The sequence below is a fragment of the Podarcis pityusensis genome, assembly GCF_964106645.2.
Source record: "Podarcis pityusensis genome assembly, chromosome: 14".
NCBI lineage: Eukaryota > Metazoa > Chordata > Lepidosauria > Squamata > Lacertidae > Podarcis > Podarcis pityusensis.
The window spans coordinates 39,756,230-39,771,600 of NC_138039.1; the positions used below are offsets into that span (position 1 = coordinate 39,756,230).

Consider the following 15,371-nt stretch of genomic DNA (forward strand, 5'->3'; position numbering starts at 1 on the left):
GCTTCTTGGAAGCTGTTTATGAAACACAAGAAAATGCATCGCAACAAAATTAAAACAAATCAATAGTGACAGAATATGTAGTTAGGCATTAAAAAAAGGAAAACATTTTTTTTAAAGTAAACATTCAAAGCCAGCAGCATATTAAAACATAACCATATTTTAAAAGTTGACTGCAAAAGTCCTCAACAACAGCCCAAAAAGAAACTAAATAGGGAGCATGGTACCGCTTTATTTGTGTGGTTTATGTGAACCAGGCCTTAATTTAATGTTTAATCAAGGAAAGAAATACAAGAATGGTATGGTACTCAACCTGTTTGAAAAGTTTATTAAATACCAAATATTCTAAATTATAACATTCTTAAAAACATTAATGTACAATGTTTCAGAGGTAAAGCAAGAAAGAAGGTTGTTATCAGAAATGATCGTTATCGTAAATGGCATTATGATTTAAGCAATATGTTATTGTTATTAAGGCTCATAAAGTGTAGAAAATCAACCAATTTTTTAAACATTTAATGTTCTAGTCAAAGCTTCCAACACCAGTCCTGTTTACCTAGATTAATAGCATCCTATTCAGTAGATGATAGCTAAACTATCCTTTTTTTAAAATAATCCAAGCAAATATTGTTAACACCCTGAAATCAATTCCAGCACATGAGAACCCCCTGAATATTAATCATGACTTCAGCAAACAGATCCCTTAAAAAAAGCAAAAGTATATGTTGATGATAAGCATCCTGCCCAAAAATTCATTGCAGAATATAATCCAAGAAATGTTTAGAAATGATTAAATGAGATATTCCTCTACAGATAAGATTCTCAATCTTAATTTTACATCTACACAGCATCAAAGTAATGTAAAAAGACAGATTCTTATATTCCCAATTTTTTAAGGCAGGTTAAGAAAATTCTCATATTCACTGCATGCATTCATGACTCGAAATAAAACTAGTTAGTTTTAACTACGATTTGGGCTCGGCCCCTCCAAGTCAGAGACCATTTTAAGGGAGAAATGCCTTCTGTGGCCACAATGTAGCTGGATGTTTCAGGCTAATTCTGTTGTTCACTACAATCAGCGCAAGATCTTAAATCTGCCGGTGTTCAAATTAGTTGACTAAACAATAACTTAAAATTGACGGCTCATATTTTGGGATGGGATGAGACAGCTCAGCGGCTATCACTTCAAGTTTCCCAGGCTTGTAAACCTGATTGGTAAATCACCAATCCGAGAGCCACTTTGTGGCCATGGTTACTTCAAATGCATCTCCTGTATCAATTAGTCCTTTTGTGGGCGAGCTTCGGATAATGAAAAATGTCCATCATTAAAGATCTCTCTCTACTGGGAATGCCCCGGAGGTAAAGGAGGAATATTACAAAGGTAGTTCTTGTCAAGCTTCCGTTCATTGCTGTGGAGCTTATGTAGGAGAAAGGTATTGGTAGATTGTGCCCGCAGTTAAGAAAATGAGATTCTTTAATTCTGTAGAGGAGGAACGCAGGGCCATGGCCCTTAACCTGCAGCTCCACTGGCCACACATAGCAGGCCAAGGCTACAAAAGTGAGGCTAGCTGGTAAGGCCCCATTTTCTTCCTCCATTTGATTACTACGACATGGAGGAAAACACCTGAGAGGGAGGCCTTCTAAGTACTGAATCATTTTGAAAAGGGGTAGATGGGACATTTAAACTGCTTTGCAGAATAAGGCCTTCAAATGTAAGACGAAGCCACGGAATTCTGCTGCAGTAACAAGCCACAGCGAGTCTTGGTCCTGAAGACAATTCCTCCCCTTCTCCTCCTCTTGAACGCTCCTGCTTCCGATTTTAGCCAAATCTATTTCCTTAGACATCGGAACTAGAGGAACTGCGCCTTCTTTAAACTATGATTAGTGAAAAAAAGCCAGAATCAAACCCTGCTTTCAGATCCTGGCTTGTTCTCACCACAGTTTAAACAAACCACGGTTCCTCAAGTTCAGATATCAAAGGAAACCGCGGTTAGTTTAAAATCACAACATCCCCATCTCCTTTTCTGGTTCATAAAAGAGGGTAAGTTCCTCATTAGGTTCATGATTTCTGGCTACTTCTGAACTGTGGCTAAGGCATTGCCAACAGTCTGCTGCAGAATCCTCCAAGTATCTTTGGTTTCAAAATGTGTGCCTGTTCAAACTTGGAGCTTTTTCTTCATTACAGCTTTCAAAAAGAAAGATTTTGAAGATGCTGTCATAGTTGTGAAATATTTTCCAAATCCAAAGTGACAATAAGGATGAACACTACATTTGCTTTTCATATATTTTCTTCCTCTAAAGCAGGATAGCTATTTATGAATAATAGCCGATGAACAATTATTATTGGTGACCTACTTCCTTACTGAAACAAGGGGTTAATGGCATTTTCAAAAAGAATCCTGAATCCCTGGCATGGGAAGTAAGCTTTTTAAACATTAATTTAGATTCTAAAATAAAAGGAGAGCATTTCTGTTTTCTTGGTTCTATGTTTATTATTTTAAACTGTTTTGCTGTTCACACAACTATGCAGAGAAAATAAACCCGCTTGAAAAGATAGAATATAAACCGAGTCAAAACTCAGTTGTGATAGAAGTGGAAGAACTGCCCATCTTCAACAAGAACTAAGTTAAAAGGCTATGATGAAACCATCTCATTTTAACCCTCAACCATTCATATTTCACACTGTGTTTGTGGCAATCCACGCCTTATTACAATTGCACTGTTACCTATGGTCCAACCAAATTATAATTCTTTATTCACTGCTACCGAAAGAATCTGTGCAGGATGCTTCTAGATTCTGCCACTCCGCAGCTAGACACCTTTAAAGAAGTATTAAGTCAGAGAGTCTTATACACAGCAGCAAGTTGGACAATATGTAAAAAATACTATCTGTTTCATAGGCAATTACCTTTTGAAGTAAACAAGGCACAGGGTTTATTGAATCTAGTTTGGCACTTGAAAAAATAAGAGCTTTATGTGATAGCATCATCAACAGTAAACGTTTCACAAAAATATATGTGCAAGTGTAAAAAAAGGCAATTCTTTTCATAATAAATTGTAAGAAATATTCCAATTTAAAAATTAGACCAGTCTCTTATTATATTTGACTAGAAAATCTTAATACATTATTTTAGGTGCCTTGTTACTGTCTTTCACGTTGTTCGTTGGCTCTCGTCGAGTTTTCTTCATTTGTAGTGAAATCCATGGGATCCATCACCTGATAATAGACCAAGTACACTATTAGCAATAAAATCTTTGCGCACTCTTTCGAAGCAACTGTTACAATGATTATGTAATAGATACAAGGGCATTTAACTGAAACAAGCTTGGGCAGCAAACAAAGAAATTTAAAAAACCTAGCTAAAGAATGTATCCTATGTCCTGGGCTGCAATCTAATGTACCCACAAGTGCACATTAGAAATTTTCCTATAGGTTTTTGAAAACCTGTTCTGTAGGAGGGTGCTGATGGAAGGTTCTGCAATAAAGATGGAAACTGGCTACTCCCTTGCTCCAAGAAGTACATTTCTGTGTGAGAGTGACTGAGCTGATGAAAATCTTCAGCAGAAAATTTTTAGCTCCTTCATCAGACTACAGTATTCTAAAAGATTGTGCCAGTGTGGTGTAGTGGTTAAGAGCGGTAGTCTCGTAATCTGGGGAACCGGGTTCGCGTCTCCGCTCCTCCACATGCAGCTGCTGGGTGACCTTGGGCTAGTCACACTTCTCTGAAGTCTCTCAGCCCCACTCACTTCACAGAGTGTTTGTTGTGGGGGAGGAAAGGAAAGGAGAATGTTAGCTGCTTTGAGACTCCTTCGGGTAGTGATAAAGCGGGATATCAAATCCAAACTCTTCTTCAATAAAGGCTGAATGAATAAATGAATATTCTAAAAGAGTGGACTATAGAAGTTAAGATAGTGCAGATAAACCCCCTAAAGTTGGAAGTGTTTGAAAAACCAACTTGGCTAGGCAGCAGAAAGGAAAAGGACATATTACTCACATGCCTAAAGCCACTGGGTATATAGAAAATTAGCAGATAACTGCATAAATTAGAAAAAGTGTGATGCAAATCTTCATACTTCCCTACAACTACTAAACATCACACAATGGATTCCTAATATATCATCTAAGCTATGAGATATGCATCCTTGTTGTGATGCTGACCCCTGACTGTTCCACACTGAATACGAAAGGAGGGAAAGCTGTCCAGTTTAAAAAGTTAGCAAATGATTTAGAGTTTTGGGTTGGAGGGGCAGGGGGTGGAAACAGGAATTGAAAACCCACGACTCCCCAGAAAGTAAATAGTTAGCATGGGTCATTATTTTCCTTGCAGTGGGCAAATGTCTGTCTACTGCTAATGGAAAAACAAGAACTAAGAATGATTTCATCAAAAAGGGCTTTTACACTATCTATTAATATATCTGCCAGGAAGTCTGCAATCAAAAGAGGCAAAAAACCCCACATTTGGGCCAACTTGGTAGCTGGGTGTTAATATAAAATAAAAGCCATTTAGGTTAGCTATGCTTGTGTGATATGAGTGACATAGGTTGCCATTCACATTGCAAATAAAGAACAGAGAAGAGCTTAAGGCAATATTGCCTTGTATCAATTACTTTGGCAAGCAAAGCATGTGTTTTTAATGAGTCAAGTATTTTCCTATGTGCAGTAATTCATAACACTTTTTTTAAACGTACGGAAGTAGAGTGGACTTGAGTCATGTTGCCCGTTCAGAGCCAGGATTTGCTATTTATTGTACGCTGGGTCAGAGCCAAGTGTGAAGCAGTTTCAGTCTGCAGTTGACCTGCAGGAGAATCGTCTCAGAATCCAGACATGTGCCACTGGGGAGGGATTTGAATATTCAGTCCAGTTCATACTTTTGCCTCTTAACAACATATTGTGGGGAAACAAGCATCTGAGCAGCTGCTGGTCCAAAACTAGCTAAGAGGCAACCACAGTTTGTCCTCTTTTCATTTTCTTGTTCCCGCCAGAAAAAAAAATGGAGAGTGAAAAACAACACAGCCATGAGGGTGTGTAAACAACATCTCTCCTTGTCCAAAGCATGGCGAATGCTGGAAAGCAGGTAACAGAGGTACAGCTCCTTAGAAACAGAGACACTACTACAACTGGGAGGCTTCTTTCTACATGATGCCTTCTTAGGAAGCAAAAGTATGAACTATGCCAGTAATTGTGTGGCTTCTCTTTGTCACATATGGAACCAGTTGGCTTACCTTTAGTTTTAAGGCTAAACTAAACTAAAAACTAAAACCTTTAGTTTTTAAAAACTAAAATCAATCACATTTCCCACATGAAGTAAGACCCACTCATAAACTCGCTTGGTTGCTACTAATTAAAATTTTGTTATTTTTTTTGCAAGCGAGAGACCACACTGGTGTCCCAATCATTGCTGTCATAAAGACTTATCGATTCCTCCATTGTCTCCAATGGGCAAGCTGGAGAAAGAAATAAAAATGGCATCGAAAGTACCAGTAACCAGAAAACCCCATTTCCATAACACAAAAATATAATTCTATCCCAATTCTTGTGACTTCCCCGTGCGGAAGCTAACCATTCAACACGGATCAAAAACTCAATGGGCTTGTCAAAATGAAATTCAAAAGCAAGTGGTTCATGGATTTCGTTCTACCTTTCAAAATTATGCCAATCTGCAAAATTCCTTTCTACAATCAGGCTAGGATCGACAGTGGCAATTTTAAGGAACGCTACCAAATGGAGGGCCAAGGAGTGTTGTTCAGAAGGAAAACATTTGCTTGCATACCTCAGGGAACAGTGCAGAAAGATCATGCTTGAGAAGCCTGGGTACATGCAGCCCTCTGAACTAATACCATACATATTTGGAAGACAGTACAAACAGGCCTATGGAGATAAGCACTTCACTGGTCTTATTTGAAGAGCAGATTTTGGCTGCACAATGACATCTAATCTAATGTCATTGAACTCTCGTACTGGCAGGACTGAAACACAAAGCAGACTGAGAAGTCACGCTGCCAACTCCAGCCAAAAATAAACATAGGTAGGCTGGAGGATGATCAGATGATGGCTAAAACTTAAACACATCAACAAAACACACCCAAGTAGGTTGGGCGGGTGGGGGGGTGTTTTGTTTAATTGAGCTCCGGATGTGTATGGATTGCCCAGTTCTGCAGAACCACAGAATGCAGAACTGTACTGAGAACTGAAATCGGCACCCCATGAACCAGCTTTCATGTTGAGTTACAAAATTCCTTCTAGGAATATCAACACAGGCTTGAAAAAAATGGGTAATTGGTGACTTTTCTCAAAGATACCACATACATTGTGGGTAGCATTTCTAGAGGTCATAGTTTCATGGTCTCCTTTTCATGCCAAGCAGAAGTAAATTATATAAAATAAGGACATGTTAAAGCTGCAGAATTTATACATGCTGCAGAACCGAGTTCAAGTCTAGCCGAGAGACTGGAGTGTGGCCAACACCTCCACTTCCATTTCAGGATTTTAACCCATTAAGAATATAGATCATTCCCACAAGGCTTTCTGAACAGTTCTATGCTTTCTTGGGCTGATTCACATGATGGTGTCATTGTGAAGGCAGGGCTGAATAGGAGGCAGAACAAAGCAGCAACCTAACCAGTCCACATCTTGAATAGGTTCTGATTTACATCACTGAAACTGTTCAGAATAGCTATTTTATGCTGTCGAGGCGAGTAACAGGGCACTCTTAACAACTATAGGTGTGCATTCAATCCAAATAAATAAATACAAAAAAACAGTGCAAATTAAATACAAGCCTCAAAATGCGGTCCTCAACTAGTCCCTTCACTGGCACTTAGGCTGACTTATCAGGCTGCCCTCTCGCCTGGAGGCGTTGTTATTAATGCCGGCTCAGTCTAGAATAAAACATAAATCACGCACAATTTAATCTCTTGATTCTCTGTACCGCACTAGTCAGAAGAAGCTGTGTAGGTCCTGGACCGGTGCCCGAACACAGAGGTGGGCTGGATAAGGGTCCGTAAGCTAAGGCTGAGTTCCAACAAAATGGAAGGAAATTTGGACAGGCGGGAACTGAAGACATTACCTGTTCTGGATGGGACCACATTCTGCTATAGGAAGAGGTTCCTGGTATCCTTAAGACCAGACGGTTGCAAAATATGGCACCTAGGCTGTGGGAGCATGCCGGTCAACTAACTCTAATTGTGACCATATCTGCACCATACTTTTTAACAGTCATGGCTTCCCCAAAGAGTCCTGGAGAATGCAATTTGAGAAGGACGGTGAGAGTTATTAGGAGACACCTCCTGTTCCCCTCACAGAGCTGCAATTCCCAGAGTTCCCTGGGAAGAGGAAGTGCTGGTGAAGACACTCTGGGAATTGTAACTTTGTAAGGGAAACAGGGGTCTCCTAACAGCGCTCAGCACTCAAACTACGGTTCCCAGGATTCTTGGGGGAGAGGGAGCCGTGTCTGTTAAAGTGGTATAATAGTGCTTTAGATATGACCTTGAAAGGTTTGAATAACATTGATTTGGAGAAACCCGACAAAAGTCAAGGTCAGCAGGCAACTAAGGCCCTGGGCCAGACGTTCATTTCTGTATCCTGTCAGAAAGGAAAGGAAGTCTCAGGCCTCCATACACCTCTGCCCTGATGGAAAAAATGAAGTATGCAATGTTTTAGAAGCAACAATATACTTATTTGAACAAGGTCTTCCTGACACAAACCTTTCTACCAAGGTTTCAGGAGAGTATGTGCTAACTACCTCTCTTTATGAACAGGGCTGATGTGGGGGGAAAATGGAGTTTTACTCAGGTACAATACTACTGCTTATTATGCTTTGTGACAAGCATATTCTTGAGGAGTTCATTGCCTTGGCGAGAGCCACTTGTTTTTAATACACAAGAAGAACAGTGCAAAACAAGTAAAAAGCTCTCTAGGGAGAGCTGACTCTAGAAAGCTTGTGTCATGTGAGTATTAACTCAAGCACAGTCACATTTTACACTGCACATTTGGGACCTGATCCAACCCTGCAGGGAACTTGCAGAGGAACCTTAAATGAGCCTCAGCTGTGCCACCGCTGGGAGCGTGAATGGCACAGAATGTTTGCTGTGCAGCAGTTCGAGATCGGGGAACTGTTTCCATTCTGTTATTATTTCCATCTGTATTCTACTTTTCAACAACAACAAAAATATCTATCACACAACAATAATAAATCAATTCACTTCGCTCAGGATCTTTGTTTAGAATGGGGTGGAGAATCTGCTTTGCACCCGGAAGGCCCCAGGTTCAATGCGAGCCAGTGTGGTGTAGTGGTTAAGAGCAGTGGCCTCGTAATCTGGTGAACCGGGTTTGCTTCCCCGCTCCTCCACATGCAGCTGCTGGGTGACCTTGGGCTTGTCACACTTCTCTGAAGTCTCTTAGCCTCCCTCACCTCACAGTGTTTGTTGTGGGAGAGGAAGGGAAAAGGAGATTGTTAGCTGCTTTGAAACTCCTTAGGGTAGTGATAAAGCGGGATATCAAATTCAAACTCTTCTTCATCATCTCCAAGTAGGATGAAGAAAGACCCCGTCTGAAAACCTTGAGAGCTGCTGCCAGGCAGCATACACTGTCAGTTGTGAACAAATTTGGCCTGCCAGATTCTTCATTTGACCTGCAAGGCCTTTCTGATGTCAGGCATGGTGCAGGTAAGAGCAGTCCTTGGCAGCATCTGCAAAGCCCCTTTCAGCCAATAGGCAGCACCCGTCACATCCCCTTGTGCAGCTTCCAAAGTGCCCAACGGCCAGCTGTTTGCCGGGAGCTTCTGAAATTTTGTGCAAAGCAGGACTGTACTCCCATGCATTGGCAGAGATGCGGTAGGCCACTCTTACTCAGTCCAGATGCACAAGAGAGCTGAATGCGGCAGCTAGACTGGTTACTGGGAGTGGCCGCCGGGACCACATAACACCGGTCCTGAGAGATCTGCATTGGCTCCCAAGCACAATTCAAAGTGTTGGTGCTGACCTTTAAAGCCCTAAACGGCCTCAGTCCTGTATACCTGAAGGAGCGTCTCCACCCCCATCGTTCAGCCCGGACACTGAGATCCAGTGCCGAGGACCTTCTGGCGGTTCCCTCACTGCAAGAAGTGAAGCTACAGGGAACCAGGCAGAGGGCCTTCCTGGTAGTGGTGCCCACCCTGTGGAACACCCTCCCTTCAGATGTGAAGGAAATAAGCAGCTATCTTCTCTTTAAAAGACATCTGAAGGCAGCCCTGTTTAGGGAAGTTTTTAATATTTGATGCTGTACTGTTTTTAACACTTGATTGGGAGCCGCCCAGAGTGGCTGGGCAAGCTCAGCCAGATGGGCGGGGTATAAATAATAAATTATTATTATATTATTATATAATCAAGCAGCATTGAGCTTCCCTCGCATCAGCCAATAGGCAGAGAAGTCAGCCCTGCTTAGTGCTGGGTTAGTGCAATCAGCTGGTGCGAGGTTTGGATTTGGATACACATAACAGCTCCTTGCTGAGAGCTCGCTTGTGCACCCAGACCTAGTGCTGAGCAGGAGTAACATCCCTGTGTTAACAGCTGATGTGAGCAGAAGTCCATCCAGTTTGATTTGGGTGTGCAAAACAGATCCCCGTAGGGAAGTCTCTCAAACCTGTTCAGTTTTGCTGCACTCTGAAGTCAGGACTTCACAGCACCTTGCAGGTGACTGAGGTTTTTCCCCTTCGTTTTATCAGCTGGTTCAATGCAAAGTGGTTCTCAAAGCACCAAGCCACCTGACGTTATTTGAGCTGCCAGGTGAATAGCAACAAATTAGAGCCGGGAGGCAGATCCTGATATGGATCTGGCCTGTGGAGCCAAAAAAGTCTCCCACTCCTGGTGAGTGAGTGAGATAAACCAGTGGTCAGATTCAGTATAACACTTCCTATATGCCTAATAAAAAAAATGGACTAAGTATCTTTACAATCCATCTGGAGAGAGCACAAACAATATTGAAGTGCTGTCCCTCTTCCCCTTTAAAAAAATGTACATGAATGCCTTTAAGTCTCATGACATAATGAAAGCATGTTGAAGCTTGCTGAGTCACACAATCAATGTATATACCTCACCACTTTTTTTGAAGGTCAAGATAGATGGGAGTACAATATAATGAGAACAATTCTTCAAGCTGCGTGCATCAAGACCGGAGCAACGGTCTCATTAATCTGTGCACAATATTTGAACTGCACTCAGATTCCCAAATTTTAAGTCTGCGTTTTTCATTCCAAAGGAAGTCAAGCTGACACAAAGGTCCAAAGTTCAGAGCAATTTTAATCCTTCAAAAAGGAGCTAGCCAAGAAAAGCATATGAAACAATCTCTATGGCAACATAATACTTCTAAATAATGAAGCTTCTTATTGAGGTATGAGTGGTCTTTTGTTAGCTAGGAACTAGGGCTGAAGTATTTAGAGCAAACTTCGGTAGCGAACAAAGGCAAAAACATCATTCAAATCCAAAGAATTTTATGCTTGAGTACTCTCTGAAAAGACAGTAACCAGAGCTTCCTTGACGCACACAGACTCTGGGAATCAGAACTCATACGGGATGTCATAAAAGCTGTATTTAAAAAGGTCTATAAAGCACACACTGGATGAAGCTGAACCTCTTTGGTTGACGTTCTAAATATGGAAAGAAGGATCAGTCTTCACTAGATAGTTTGCAATTTTTCTGCTTCATCAGCCGACTAACCAATAACCAAACAGATATTCATTCATTCAGAGGCATATTGCCTTTGAACATGGCAGTTGCATAGCCATCATGATTAGTAGCATGTTGTGGTCTTATATTTTAGTACTATGCGTTCCTAGAACATGGCAGCCACTAGTACTGCAACCAAACCATTAAAAGCAGCAGTGAGAGGTGTAGGACGAGGCTTCTGGATTTAATATCCCCTAGCAAAAAGATCTGTATCAGGAAAAACCTTCCGGCAGTAAGCTGTTCAACAGTGGAACAGACTCCCTTGAAAGGTGGCAGATTCTCCTTCATTTGAGCTTTTAAAACAGAGGTTGGATGGCCACCTGTCAGGGATGCTTCAATTGAGATTCCTGCATTGCAGGGGGTTGGACTAGATGTCTCCCGGGATCCCTTCCAATTCTACAATTCTATGATTCATTGGCTGCGTTTGGACACCACAATAAACTATAGTTTATTGGGATAGGAATTTGCCAAGGTGGGCCTTGGGCTTGAGGTCAAGCAGCAGGAAGGAGTTTGCAAGCTTTTACTCCCAATGTGAATTATCCACAGCTTAGCATGACAACTAGCTCCTAAATTGCATCTTGACGTATTCTTTGTTGAAATAAGGCAGCTCCACAATCCATGGTTTGTAGTTGGATGGTTTCAAACAAATCATAGTTAAGATTAATCGCACAGCTCAGCTTGGGGTTCAGACTAACTTCACTAGCTACCTATTTGCTTCGAAGCCCACCAAGTTCTGATGCCCACCTAAAGGTAAAGGTAAAGGTACCCCTGACCGTTAAGTCCAGTCGCAAACGACTCTGGGGTTGCAGCGCTCATCTCGCTTTACAGGCCGAGGGAGCCGACGTTTGTCCACTTCCGCAGACAGTTTTTCCGGGTCATGTGGCCAGCATGACTAAGCCGCTTCTGGCGAAACCAGAGCAGCGCACGGAAATGCCGTTTACCTTCCCGCCGGAGCGGTACCTATTTATCTACTTGCATTGTGTGCTTTCAAACTGCTAGGCTGGCAGGAGCTGGGACCGAACGGGAGCTCACCCCGTCGCGGGGCCTCGAACCGCCGACCTTCTGATCGGCAAGTCCAAGCGGCGCAGTGGTTTATACCACCGCGCCACCCGCGTCCCTGGTGCTTACCTTCACACTCATAAATGGCTTGGAACCAAAATACTTAAGGGAACACCTCTTTCCACACCAACCTGCCTGCACATTATGGTCATCAGCCAACACCCTGCTGCAACTACACTTCAAAACAGAAGGGAGCGATGTTGCAGCCAGAGAAAGGACGTTTGCAACAATCGCGACCCAACTGTGAAATGCCTTTCTTAGCAAAGCTGGTGCTGGGTAAAACTCCATGGGTTGAATAGGGTTCATTAATTTTCATGGATCTGCTCTGAGTAGGACTAGCGTTGGATACAGACACACCTTCTAGACAACAGGCAAAAAAATCTCTTTATTCAAACCAGTCGTTTTAAACATCCCGGCTCCTTTAAACCCTTGACTTTTGACTGTCATTTTATTTTTATTTGCCACTCTATGGCTGTTTTATTTTATGGATTTTGCATTTCAAATTGGCTAGAATCTTTTCAATCTGAGGCAGTACAGAACGGAACAAATAAAGAAAAGAAAAAGAAAGTCCCCCGCGAAGAAAACTATATAAACCTGAACCCTAACACATTACCTTTCTGTCTGCAGGGAATATTTCTGAATGAAGGAGCACTCAAGCCATGTGAGCCCCCACCTGCAGTCTGCAATGGTACGGACCAGACACAGATCTCAATAAGAACTAGGCTTTTGTCAATTTCACTATAGGGAAGGAAAATGCCTCCTATTTTTCTTTACACCTGGCTATCTTACGCCTAAAGAAAGAGACACAAAAGCAAGCTGTTATTGTTACTAAACAATTATTAGTCTAGGGAAGGGCCAGGTGTTCAAATAAATGCAAATTCAAAACGTGAACAAAAAAAGACTGTCTCAGTTCCCTATTTTGTATCATGTAACATGCAAGAGCTACGTCTTCCAAAAGCATCCATCTGTTAAAAATGTATGAACCAGAAGTATTTGTGTGATGTTAGCATCTGTGTGCCATCTGTATGGTTTTTTTTAATGGACAAAGTAAACACATAATGACCAAAATGCACTGTGCCTACCTGGTAGCTGTTGCCATTCCAGAACTTTTTCATCTCTTTGCGATACAAAGCAACTAACGTGGCCATAATTAGTGTGCACGGCACTAAATAGAGAAGGGCTGGTTGTGCCATCTGCATTAGCGCCAGGCCCGCAAATGTGACCAACATGCCAATAGCATAAGCTGTAGAAAGAGAGGAACAAGAGAGCTGTTGAGTAACATACACCTAGTATGTTCATGGCTTCACTGTAGATATAGCCCCATTAAGAGTTAGAGTTGTTTACCTATCGTGGAAGTAATGAAATACACAGAGGAAGAGCTTGTCTGAACATCAAACCTGTGACAATAGGCCACCAGGAGACCTAAAAAAACACAAAATTATAGGTCAGAAATATTTGTCCGGAAGTAAACGAAGCCAGCAAAATCACTATCTCCTCTTATACTAATGAATAGGAAATCATAGAACTGGCATCCCCAAACTCGGCCCTCCAGATGTTTTGGGACTACAATTCCCATCATCCCTGACCACTGGTCCTGTTAGCTAGGGATGATGGGAGTTGTAGTCCCAAAACATCTGGAGGGTCGAGTTTGGGTTGCCTGTCCTAGGATTACAAAAGGGGCTGGGGGCCTTGCTCCCCTCCCCTCTGTGAAGACACCCTTAGCTACTGTTTTAGAAGGCTAAAAGAGGGAAAGATTTGCTCCAACTACCTTTATTCAAGCACCCACCATGGAGCTAGCTACCAGCAATATGGATTGATTTTAATCACTGATTTAAATAACGATTATATATATATTGAATTTATATACCACCCTATTTTAAAAGCCCAACTTAAATCACAAATTTAAATCGTTTCCGACTGATATTTCAGAAAATTCCTAAAAATGTGACCACTGAGCAACTAAATAGAGTACTGTATTTATTATTATCATTATTATTATTATCATCATCATTATCATCATCCATTCAGAAGGGATACCATGTACTGGTTTTTTTGGCTGACTTGATTTTTTAAAATTAATTTTAGAAGATGAACAACTTTTTAACCTACAGTGGGAATTTATTTACAATATGCTCATTAAGGGTCTTTCAGCAACCAGCACTACGGTAGTTTTGTGGAATATAGGAACCTGCATTTTGAACCATTTTTCTCCTTTTCATTTCACTGCTCCTTACTACTTCAGCTCTCCACCTTAGCCCAAGCCTATCCTCACAAAAAGAAAAAGTAGCAAACAAGAATGAAATCCCTACCATCTGTTGCTTTCGAACTGCTAGGCTGGCAGTAAATTACATTATATATGTTTATTTAAACCCTGCCAAAGAATCCATACTTTTACATTGTTTCTGGGAATAAGTTACAAAAGGTTCCCATTCTTTTCCAAAGTCACTATTATCTTTTTCACGCAGTTTATTATTTATTTGTTTACTTTTCATTCATCAAGCTATTTGGGTTTTTAAAAATTCTTTTGCGGTTATAAAAAAATGGTACATTCAGTTCTACGGTATTTGAGAAGTCTTTTTTTATGTAATTATTTCTTAACTCTCTATTTTTCCATTTGGTCATCATGCTGAGTTACTCTTAAAGGTAAAGGTAAAGGTACCCCTGACTATTAGGTCCAGTCGTGGCCGACTCTGGGGTTGCGGCACTCATCTTGCTTTATTGGCCGAGGGAGCCGGCGTACAGCTTCCGGGTCATGTGGCCAGCATGACTAAGCCGCTTCTGGCGAACCAGAGCAGTGCACGGAAACGCTGTTTACCTTCCCACCGGAGCGGTACCTATTTATCTACTTGCACTTGATGTGCTTTCGAACTGCTAGGTTGGCAGGAGCAGGGACCGAGCAACAGGAGCTCACCCCGTTGCGGGGATTCGAACCGCCGACCTTCTGATCGGCAAGTCCTAGGCTCTGTGGTTTAACCCACAGCGTCACCGCGTCCCTTCAAGTTAATCTTAGTTGATGAAAAAAAGACACTTACCTGGTAAAGCAATGTCACCGTACCCAAGTAATGAAAATGGTCTTGAACATAACGTCATTGCAGAGAATGCCAGCCTTGGCACCCTGATTACCACTGGCAACTGCAAAAGAGTGTTTTCAAAATCCCACATAAGTCAACGCCAAAAGGCACTGAAGAAAGGAAGCATTAAAATTCAGCAGAACTATTTACTCATCTAGTTTACATAGAACTTCAGATTATAAAGGACTTGATCTAAGAAACCAGCAACCAAGATACTGAGTGTGTAAAAGATGACCAAGCATCTAAACCAAAAGGACAATGCATATGGATGACAAACAGACAAACTACGCACAAGAATGTTAAGAAAATGCACCATGTGAAATGAGAAAAACAGTGCTGAATTTAAGGGTGGTTGGGGAACAATGATATCCAGGCCCTGGATAAATAAATTTGGAAAGGGAGAGACAGAGAGTTGAGATTCCCACCAATCCCAAATGCTATTCTTTTTCAGAGGATCTTAAATACAATCCTTACTTTCTCATGAGGAGCTGACCGCCCAGCAGAGGCTTCCACCAAGCTTCCATCATTCTAGGATCAAACCCA

General features: G+C 41.6%; 1 protein-coding gene and 1 long non-coding RNA gene across 4 annotated transcripts in view; one reads left to right on the plus strand and one right to left on the minus strand.

The window, feature by feature from the left end:
- Positions 1-297: 297 nt before the first annotated feature.
- Positions 298-15,371, minus strand: part of SPPL2A (signal peptide peptidase like 2A) — a 45,321-nt gene continuing 30,247 nt past the window's right edge. The window contains exons 12-17 of one of the 3 annotated variants that reach the window (XR_013979229.1): positions 15,303-15,356; positions 14,790-14,889; positions 13,102-13,179; positions 12,840-13,000; positions 6,778-6,876; positions 298-3,214 (exon numbers count right to left, since the gene is read on the minus strand). Coding sequence is in view for 2 of the 3 variants with exons in the window: in XM_080980414.1 (XP_080836540.1) it covers positions 3,140-3,214; positions 12,840-13,000; positions 13,102-13,179; positions 14,790-14,889; positions 15,303-15,356 (468 nt within the window). In the remaining variant the exon portion in view is untranslated. The remainder of the gene's footprint in view (positions 3,215-6,777; positions 6,877-12,839; positions 13,001-13,101; positions 13,180-14,789; positions 14,890-15,302; positions 15,357-15,371) is intronic. The other 2 variants (XM_080980414.1, XM_080980415.1) reach the window with 2 other exon arrangements.
- Positions 3,221-4,842, plus strand: LOC308462772. Its single transcript, XR_013979337.1, has 2 exons — positions 3,221-3,622; positions 3,858-4,842. It is a non-coding gene; the product is annotated as an uncharacterized lncRNA (long non-coding RNA).